Source organism: Myotis brandtii, unplaced genomic scaffold (genome assembly GCF_000412655.1).
Source record: "Myotis brandtii unplaced genomic scaffold, ASM41265v1 scaffold29, whole genome shotgun sequence".
Lineage (NCBI taxonomy): Eukaryota > Metazoa > Chordata > Mammalia > Chiroptera > Vespertilionidae > Myotis > Myotis brandtii.
The window spans coordinates 1,702,747-1,713,237 of record NW_005361075.1 but is presented as its reverse complement, the minus strand read 5'-3'; the positions used below and the strand labels follow the sequence as shown (position 1 = coordinate 1,713,237).

The 10,491-nt window shown below is 48.0% G+C and overlaps 1 protein-coding gene across 1 annotated transcript; it reads right to left on the bottom strand.

Moving 5' to 3' along the window:
* Positions 1-2,609: 2,609 nt before the first annotated feature.
* Positions 2,610-9,130, bottom strand: KRT4 (keratin 4, type II). Its single transcript, XM_005869210.2, has 9 exons — positions 8,568-9,130; positions 6,761-6,975; positions 5,815-5,875; positions 5,375-5,470; positions 4,682-4,846; positions 4,305-4,430; positions 3,662-3,882; positions 3,369-3,403; positions 2,610-3,259 (listed from the first exon to the last, which is right to left on the bottom strand). Exons 1-9 carry the CDS (start codon positions 9,054-9,056, stop codon positions 3,087-3,089), a joined length of 1,581 nt encoding a protein of 526 aa, XP_005869272.2. The 5' UTR covers positions 9,057-9,130; the 3' UTR covers positions 2,610-3,086.
* Positions 9,131-10,491: the final 1,361 nt, after the last annotated feature.

The window sequence follows — 10,491 nt, the reverse complement described above, 5'->3', positions numbered from 1 at the left end:
ATAATATTGAATGTAAACTATAATTGAAAAATAAAATAGAATCCTGCTCTCTGTCAGATCACTTTTCTCCACCTCTAGCACCCAGGCTTACATGTCCTTAAATGCCACCTGCATGAAGCCCCCTTTGTCCTGCGCTAGCCCACTAGTACCATGCCCTGGAGGGTCACAAAGGGAGAACAGCTCCCTCAGTTATTTCCCCAGGTAGCTAGACCTTGAGCATCTACCCAAGAAAAAATAATGGACATATTCCAAGGTCTTTGAATCCAAAGCCTGGGTTTCAACAATAAGCTAAACCAAAATCCCACAGTAGGACAACACTAATAAACTCCTCTTTGCTATAACATTCTGGTTTTAGCAGCAAGGGAGGGACAATTTGCTGAAACTGAGAAGGTTGGACCCAGAACAGAGGGTTTTGGTAAAGGCAGAGGGACCTGTGCAAATGTGGTCATTTCTTGGGAGCCAGGAGCCCGAGCCAAACCAAGGGTGAGGTTTCAGCCATGACCAGAAGTCAAGAGCTTGGAGAGCAGGGATCAGGGCAGATGAATCAAATAAACTGAGTTAAAGATTTCCCAACTCACATTATGATGTGATAAGTGATTTAAGTATACTTCAAGGTAAAGCATTGGCGGGGGTAGCTCCGGAGGAGCAGGTAATGCAACCTGTGTCTCTCTAGTTGCCTGAACACAAAGAACTGGCCAGAATTCAATTTAAGGGGTCTGAGGGAAGGGTGGCACCAATTATCTCAGAAGTGGATTTTCTCCCCAAATAATTCCATTCAATTAGCCACCCAGTTTCAAACCTATGGCTCATGACCAGGATCCACTGCCTTGGACTGTGGAAATAGAGAAAACAATTATCTCAGAAGTGGATTTTCTCCCCAAATAATTCCCTTCAATTAGCCACCCAGTTTCAAACCTATGGCTCATGGCCAGGATCCACTGCCTTGAACTATGGAAATAGAGAACAACATGAATGTTATTTCTCTTTTTTGTAAAATAGGAATCTTCTTGTATAAATAAATAAAAAACACTCACATAGCCACATACCTACAAATATAAAACCTAGAGACCTAGCAATGGCATTAGGGGTGGTTTCTCTCAATCTTCGCTTGCTCATTGTATAAATAAATAAAAAACACTCACATAGCCACATGCCTACAAATATAAAACCTAGCGATGGCACTAGGGGTGGTTTCTCTCATTCTTCACTTGCTCAGAGGACATGACTAATTCATTAACCTGCCCAACAACTACCACCACCACCACCCCTGACCTCTCAATGTGGTCCATCACAACCTGCAACTTCCTGGTGGGTGAACTTGAGAAGCTTCTCCCTTTGTTCCAACCCCTGACTCCTCTCCTTGTAGGCACCCCAGAAACTCAGAAAAGAGCCAGTTCAGCATTTTCCCAGGGGAGGGGTGCAGTGGTGGGAAGAAGTCAAAAACTTCCTGTTCTGACACTTGGGGTGAGCCCCTGAGACAATGAGGAGATTAGGGCAGGGTTTTTGAAGAACCAAGGAGTCCTGCCCAGGGAGTGGCTGCTCCTGGCAAAAGGCTTCAGCCTGGGAGCCCAGATTAACCCTTTGCTGCTCCACCCCTGCTGCCCTGAGCCTACCTCCAGGTCTGTGTGAAGGCCCCTTGGGCAAGGACGGGCCCTGAGCAAACTGTGTGCCTTCTATGTGCACACAATCAGGGCCCCATGGGCACTACGCTGGAGGGATTGGAGTCTGAATGAATGCCCCAGAAGTCAAAGATGTGAGGCACCAATTGGGTGACCAAGGGAATGAGTGTCAGACTGCACATGGGGAGCTATGCAGTCTTTCTCGAGTGAAGGGAAGATTATGCTGCTCCAGGTATCCTGGAATTGGTCCAATATAGAAACAGGGTGTCCACAAAAGCTATGCCCAAACCTCCACCTCTGAGTGCCCTCACCCCCATTCTGCCTTTTACCAACAGGAATCTCCAGGGCTTACCCATCAGGCAGATTCACCCTCTACTGCTTGCCCCCCACCCCCCACTCTTGCATCATCACACAGTCACCTGAGGAGCTGGAGAAGGGGGCACAGCACAAAAGCTCTGTGAAGAGGACAAGCTTTCACTCCTCCACCCAACAACCATGACCATGTTGATTCTTAGAACAAGTTTCTGAAAGCCTTGCTGGTCTGGTGGGATTTAGGCCCACACATGGAATTTTATAACTAGGGAGGCCTTGTTAGATAGACTGAGTGTAAACACCCAATTATTCCATATTCAGTAGAGACTCCTGACTGCCTTTCTTCATACCATTCCTACACCCCACACCTCCCAGATTTGGACCCCTTCCCTCCAGGTTCACTGCAGGCTCAGCACTGAGATGGCCCAGCCCTGATTCCCTACAATGGTTTATCTTTGTATAATTGTTGATTGTTTTGGGCCTGTGCCTGTATTCCGGATGCAGCCTTCAGGCTCCATACACTTCTCCCTCAATAATCTGAGTATTTTAAAAGGAGAAACCCGAAAAATTAACTGATGACCTTGATCTACACAGACAGACCCCTCAAGCCCCAGCTTCCTTCACTTTCACCTGAATTCGGGAGACTTCTTCCTAATGAACAAGAACTATTGCTCAGAGTGAATGACAAAAGCATTTTATTGAAAATTCACCCATAGATGGATAGAAGGAAGGAGAAGAGCTGGATGGGACACTGGGTGGTTCTTGTCCTGACCTTGCAGGGCCAGTTGCTGCCAAGTGATGGAGGAGTTGGTCCTGATGTAGAGAGATATCTGGGATCTGGTAGGAGATGGCACTGGGCTGGGAGGGCACATCTATGATCCCAATTATTCTGAAGATGAAGCGTGTGGTTGTGTTCTCCTCTGTCCATGTGGGGTGAAGAGTCGGCTGACAACCTTCCCATTCCAGATAAGGCACCAAGCCCACATTGAGAAGAAACTACCAAACTCCAAAAGGGCAGAGTCCATACCCTGGCACTGAGGTGACACTGGTAAGATGAGTCCCAGAAAGGTAGCATGAAGGTGGAGATGAAGGAAGCACAGAGACACCAAGACTGGGCCCAGCTGGGCTCAGGGGGCTGCAGGGACCTCATCTCCTCTATCGGTGGGATCTCTTGGTCAGGGTGGTGGAAGAGATGATCTTGCTGCTGGAAGCACCAAACCCATAGCCGCTTCCAGAGCCAGAGCCAAAGCCACCGCCCAGGCCAAACCCAGAGCAGCTTCCTAATCCTCCACCAATGCCTCCTGCGCTGGCAGCACCACCAACCACGGCTGTGGGAGAGAAGCAAAGGACACGGTTATTCCAACAATGCGGGCAACCAAGAGTTGCAGCTCCAACCAGGGTGAACAAATGGGCACGGCAGGAAACAAAGGTACTTACAGATGCTCACAGCATTCTGGCATTCTCCAGACATTCTGTGGGAGAGAGAAAGAGCAATGAGCCACAGCAGAGCCCAGAGCCACACTTCATTCAATAAGCAGGTGTAGAACATCTTTCCCATAGTTAAGAAGACACATTTAAGGCCTGACTCTGAACCTATTGTCTAATACTGTGCTTGTTCATAATGCACCAGAGCAGCATTGAAGCAGGTGGCCCCACAGAAGTGCCCCGGACCTGCCATGGCCCCAGACCTCTCCATTCCTCATGTTCCCACCCTGCCTTCCCCTCCTCACCGGCACTCCTCGCCCTCCAGCAGCTTGCGGTAGGTGGCAATCTCAATGTCCAGGGCCAGCTTCACACTCATGAGCTCCTGATACTCCCGCAGCATCCGGGTTAGCTCCTCCTTGGCCTTCTTCAGTGCAGCCTCCAGCTCTGCGCGCTTGTTGTAGGCATCTTTCAGGGCCAGGTCCCCACGCTGCTCAGCATCAGCCACGGAGGCCTGCAGAGTCTGACACTGTAGACAAGGGCATGAGACAGACAGTCGTCAGTGTCCTGCTGTCAAGACCTCTACATCTGTCCCCTCTCCTGTTTTCTGGACTTAACATGTCAGGGTTTGTCTGTCCTTCTCCCCACCTTCCCTGATGCACCTTCTTATGCATTTCATCCACTCCAGCCAGGGCCCACCAATGCCCCCACCAGACTGGTTAAAGAGCAAAAACCAATAAAAAAGAGCCAAGAAATCTAATTTCCTGAGGTGGCATGTCATGTTAACTAGGAGGCTGCTGAGAAGATCTGGGTATGGCTTATGTAAAGAGCTACAAATCCCCTGCAGACAAGCTCAGTATCTTCTGGCCTGATGCCTTATCTGCTCATTTCCTGTGGAGACATCTGTTAGGCCCCGGCCCTGTACTGCAGCTGGAAGGAGGTGACACTTACCTGCTTCTTGACGTTCTCAATCTCAGACCGCAGCCTCTGGATCATCCTGTTGAGCTCTGCAATCTCACTCTTGGTGTTCTTCAGGTTGTCGCCATATTGGTCAACTGAGGTCTGGAGCTGCTGGAACTAAGATCCAAGAGACACAGGGAACCATGGGTCAGAGGTGTTTGAGTAGGGTCTATTCTCAAGTCATCCCAGCAAGAATTGCCACAGGTGGAAGGAATAAAACAAAATGTCACATAATCTCAAATCAGACCTCAAAGAATCAGTTCATCTCTGACTTCTTTTGGACTCGAGCTGATAATCGCCTACTCACAGACATCAAAAGCAAAGCCCCAGAAGCCACTCCCAACTCCTGAGAAATCTTTAGGACCCACCTTGCTCTGGTACAGGGCCTCAGCCTCGGCCTTGCTCTTCTGAGCGATCTCCTCATATTGGGCCTTGACTTCAGCGATGATGCTGTCCAGGTCCAGGCAGCGGTTGTTGTCCATGGACAGGACCACGGAAGTGTCACTGACGTGGCTCTGCATCTGGGACAGCTCCTACAGTGAAAATGTCTCACATCAGGCACCCTGGAGAGCCTTCCCTTATCTGAGACCAGAAATCTGCTGTCGTCACAGAAATGGCCATGCCACAGGCTCAGATGGAAGTAGAGTCAGCATTCCCAATGTGGTAGAGCAAGTTTCTATGTATAAATCAAGTGGTTGTGACATTTCAAGACAGAAAAGCAATGTTTGGAGTCCTTACTGCTCCCCAGGGACTATCAGCCAATCCATGTCAGTGGGCAGCAAGTTCATTGGATGAAAGAAAATGGAATAGATTCATTTCACTAGAGAAACGCTAAATGGCAATAAATTCTATCCCATGCAATCTTTAGATCTAATCACCTCTTCTAAGACATCTGGTTTTAAGAACCTCTCACATTACCTCTTTCTATCCATGACCTTGCTGAGAACCCACCTCCCTGAAGTAGAGAGTTAGAGTCCTTTCAAAGAACTGTGAACTCCAACCAGCAGCCTCATAGATGGAGGATTCCCTTCCCTGAATAGAGGGGGCAATGGAGTCCTCACCGCAGCATAGAGGACCCTCAGGAAGTTGATCTCATCATTAAGGGCATCCACCTTGGCCTCCAACTCCACCTTGTTCATGTAGGCAGCATCCACATCCTACAGAGGAAGAGTGGGGAGAAGAGATGCACTACAGTAATTATAACAGGAGGCAGAAGATGTTAAGTGACACAGAAAGGCTTCTCAGCACCAGGTGAGGTAGTGAGGAACGAAGCCATTTGACATATTCTGCCTCTAAAGCCATCTGCAGACATGGATGTTAATTATTTAAACAGGGTTTTTTCCCAGTCTTAATTCCTTAGGACCTGTTTCAGTTAGATCTGGATAGTATCAAATGTGGTGGAGATGAGGCAGAGATGGACCAACCCCATGATTCCAGCCAAAGACCACTCCCGAGGGAAGGGTGTGCTCACTGCACTTTTCCAGCCTCCTTTATCCCCTACCTTCTTGAGTACCACAAAGTCATTCTCAGCAGCTGTGCGTTTGTTGATCTCCTCTTCATACCTGGGGTGGAGATGGGAAGGAAAAGACAGAAACCCCACAGTGAGCTAGTTTTTCTCAACAACCTGCTACTCCTTTCAAACATCTATTTGGAAATATCCAGCTAATTGGCTACATTTCCCCATTTCATACAAATATTCATTCAACCTACATTTATTGACTAATGACCAGGCATGAGGTACCAGTCTAGAACCAGTTTTATTCAGAGAAGTGAAAACCAAACTTTAAAAAGACTGTTTTCAAGAAATAAGATATGAGGGGAAAAACAGCAATGATCTGCTTGATTTTATTTCCATAGAAGTTCTCTTTGTTTCATGTGAGAGTGAACTGAGAGAGTGTGTTGGTATCTTCTCAGCTGCACCCCATAATGAGTCAGCATAATAATAAGAGCTACTATGGATTGAATGTTCATTATATGTCCATTGCTACCTCATTTAATTTTATTTATTCTCAACATATAAGGTAGGACTATTATCCCCATTTAAATATGAGGAAACTGAGGTTCAGAGAGGTTAAGAAGCTTACTCAAGATCACACAGCAAGTGAAAGAATCAGTATTTAATCCAAATCCATCTGTCTCTACAACCTATATTCTTCTGATCATGGTATTGTATTTTTCATCTGTTTGAACTAATCTTGTTTGTATATGGCAAGCCCAGCTCTCTGAATGTATCATTCATCTTATATTTGGGAATTTAGGATTACTAGACCTTACCCCATTAAAATGTAACCGTGGCGATACAGGGGAGTAGACTAGAGGACCTTCCTGACACCTTTGGGATATCTTCAGAGCCTGGGATTCTAAATGACTGGAAAGGAGCCCAGGAAGCCTGGGACATGGCCGGGCAGACTTGTGAGATGGCATCCCCTCTTTCTTCCCCCACGTACTTGGTCTTGAAGTCCTCCACGCTGTCCTGCATGGTCTTCAGCTCAGACTGCAGGCGTCCTTTGTCATTGACCAAAGAATCCAGCTGCTTCCTGAGGGCACTGAGGTAGGCCTCAAAGAAGGGCTCCAGGTTTTTGGTGGATGTGGTGGTCGTCTGCTGCTGGAGGAGGTTCCACTTGGTCTCCAGGACCTTATTCTGTTGCTCTAGGAATCGCACCTGTGTTTCAAAAAGGTACAAAATGAGGGCCTGAAGCTTCGACAGGAGAGTTGGCCATAGCCAACACCGACCCCTTCAATCCAAGTCAAACAGGGGGCCCAAGAGCCATTCAAGTAGGGCCATCATGTTGCAACTCCAGGAACCATCACTGGGTCAACATGGTGATCCCCACTTGTGAGCTCCTGGCAACAAATGGTCCCAGTGGGTTGTGAAGAACAGAGCACAGACAGAGCAGCAGAGCCTGACCATGTAGCAAGAACAACTTCCTGTATAGGGATTCAGGGGCCCTGGGATGAATTGCTAAGAACACTGAACCTCTATGAAATAATAAAATAAAACAAAATTAGGGGATACACCTATAGTCTGAGTGCTTGCATTCAAAGTGATTCAGACCCATACCAAAGGAATGATAAATTCACTGCAGATTTTTTAAAAACACTTACTCATGAATGCACTTGGTATGTCCCTGTGAATGTATGTACAGCTGAGGATACTTAACTAAGATCAAGGCCCTAGACATATTCTGAGTCTCAGCTAGATTCAATTCTGCAAGGGGACTTTCCAGAGCTTTCCCTTTTTCTATGAAAAGATCTAGACAAATAAATCAAGGTAGCAGCTTAGCATGACTTTTCCACGTTATGTGCTTCAGAATTGAAATAAAAGCAGAGAGGGGCAACTGATCACAATTTGAACCAAAAAGGTGAGATGAAACAAGCACCAAACCTTTGGTCTTGCTATTATATCTGTATGCCCTAGAGTTGCAAAAAAGCCTCTTTAAGCTACTATTGGTTTATTCAAACTAGCAAGGAGAGCAAACAATCCCACACAATCTACTCCAAGATTGTTCATTCTTGCCTCATACCGCTAAGCGGACTAAGACTTTGAAGCATGGAGACCCAGGGCATCCTTGACTGAGTGTGCTACACTTATCCATTCAGTTATTAGTCATTGGATGCCTCAACTCTCTGAGGCTAATCTGCTTGCTATCGCCCATCATACTTAACTGTAATTGAGTTTGAGGACTTGAATCTCTAACCTTGTATGCAAAAGGAAGTTGGACTACAAAAAGAACAGGAGAGACCCATCCTCTCATCTCTTTAAACAGACCCAGATAAGCAATTTTTCCCAGAGTCAGGAGGGGACCTAGATTCTGCCATTGAAGTCAACCTCTTTTTTATTTGAGAAACCAGCCCAGTTTTCTTCTGTTACAACAGACGTGCCGACAGTTAAATTATTGTATGAACTACAATTGTTAGTTAATTATTAAATTATTAACTGTGTTATTTTAAAACCAAAATCTGAGAAAAAGGAGGGAAACAATGAACCCACTTTATAGCTGGGGCAATTGGACCCAGAAAAGTTGAATGATTTCCCAAGTATCACACAGCACATCTAGAAAACTCCAAGTGTTGAGCTACTTTGACAACCCACCTGCCATGAAACAAGAGACTCAGAACACTGACTCCCCTCCAACAGCTGGAAAATGGAGGCCCAAGTAGTTCAGTGGTTTCCCATGGCAGGATCAGGCCTGAGATGCCGGGACTCTAGGAACCCTGGCTTCTGCCACTTTATCTGGCCAAGGGGATGCTCACCTTGTCAATGAAGGAGGCAAACTTGTTGTTGAGGGTCTTGATCTGCTCTCGCTCCTCAGTCCGGACCTTCTGGATCTCGGGGTCGATCTCCACATGGAGTGGGGTCAGCAGGCTCTGATTGATGGTGACCTCCTGAATCCCCCCAGCGGGGCAGACGGGGAAGCCAGGACCACCCCGTCCACCAAACGAGCCTCCGAATCCACCACCAAAGCTGCCAGCGCCGAAACCAGCACCAAAGCCACCAGCCCCAAAACCTCCCCCAGCCCCAAAGCCGCCACTTTGCCGGCATCCGGCCATGCTCATGGAGATGCTCTTGTTTCCCCCGAGGTTGTAGAGGCTCCTGCTGCCAAAGCCCCCAGAGGAGCAACGGCCTGCACCCCCAGACATGGAGGCCGAGCTGAAAGCAACCCTCTTGCCCCCACCGACGATGGCCGAGCCACAGCTAAAGCCCTGGGACCCGCCTCGGACACACTGCTGTCTGGAGATCATGGCTGGAGAGAGGAGAGTGAGCTCTGAGCTGTCAGAGAGAAGCAAGAGGGGTCAGGCCGGTGAATGCCTCAGCGCTAGCCTGGGTCTCTTATATGTGCTGGAGCAGCAGGGCTTGGTTGCAGGGGCATAAAGGAAAAATCTGAAACATTTCTGGGCTTGGCCTTTGGCACCGGCCCATCCTTCTCACACTTGCTGAGCATGTCACTAAACACACCTACAGAAGTCATTCGGAGGGCACAGGTAACTGGATCCCAACACACTCCCCTCCAGGAGAACCTGAATGGGTGCCCCAGGGCCTCCTGCATCAGAGGCCCTGCCTGGCCCCACCTTCCAGGTCCCCCACCCACTTCCCTTCCATCTCACCAGCCTGCCGGTGGCCTCCCTGCTCCAGACAAGACAACCCATCGCCTGTTTTCTCACTCCACAGAATTTGGAACCTGAGGGCCTGGGTTCAAATGCACAACCTGCCCTTACCAGCTCTGCAAACCTGGAGCAAGTCCCTCTCTGAAACTCATTTGCTTCACCTGTAAATTAGAAATGTTGCTTGGTAAGTTGTCAAGAGCTGCACATATATTTGTTATTATTGTCATTAGTATTCCTCCATGTGCACTTGACCCCATGTACACATACCAAGGGGGAAATCTATTATAGCCTATAGCCTTCCAAACCTAGGTCAAGATTCACCTCTGCTCCGTTTGCTGCCCAGACATGTGCTTGCCTCCACCAGGACAGAGCCTGTTCTGTTTTCTCATAATTAGTCCCAGTCTTCAAAAATGTTTGTAGCTTTTTTGGTGCTGGGGACCCTTTTGGCAGAATGGTGAAACCTATGAGCCCCTTCTCAAAGCAGTGTTTTCAAATACAAAATGCTACTTTTCAGCCCTAACTTAAATTCTTCCCCACTGAGTGCAACAAACAGGCCTATGTTCAAATCCCACCTGTTGCCACTAACTAGGTGTGCAGTCTTGAGCAGGTCAACTAACCCTCCGAACCCTTCAACCCATCCTCTCATCCATAAAATGGGAAACATGCCTCATAGATAATAAACAACGTATTTATAGTGCCTGGCACTTAGTAGGTCAGTAAGCATTCATTCTTTTCCTGCCCGGGCTTTGCCATTGCCACGCATGGGGAGACATTGGATAGATCTGTACCCCTCTCCTCTTCTCAATTCCTTATGACACTGCTGGTCCAAATCTAGGGAGCAACAGTGACCAGGGCCTGGATATTTCCCCCAGGCCTGAGCTGACCCTGACCGAATGAAAGCTGATCACGGCAAAAATGAACAGCTCCCTCCATGCAAAGGGAGAGAGCAGGACCCGAGGGGTGAGAAGAGAGGTTGGTCAGTGGATCCAGGCTTTGGGGACGGGGGTGCAGGGAAGGCTGGACTGGCTGGGAAGTCTCTCCCCTCTGCCAGCCTCTCCTCTTCCCACTCTCA

Coding starts and splice junctions, on each gene's coding strand:
- KRT4 (XM_005869210.2), bottom strand. CDS start 9,056: ATGATCTCCAGACAGCAGTGTGTCCGAGGCGGGTCCCAGGGCTTTAGC. Junction 4,847..5,374: donor TGAGGGTCCTCTATGCTGCG/GTGAGGACTCCA, acceptor TTTTCACTGTAG/GAGCTGTCCCAGATGCAGAG. Junction 4,431..4,681: donor AGGCCCTGTACCAGAGCAAG/GTGGGTCCTAAA, acceptor CTTGGATCTTAG/TTCCAGCAGCTCCAGACCTC.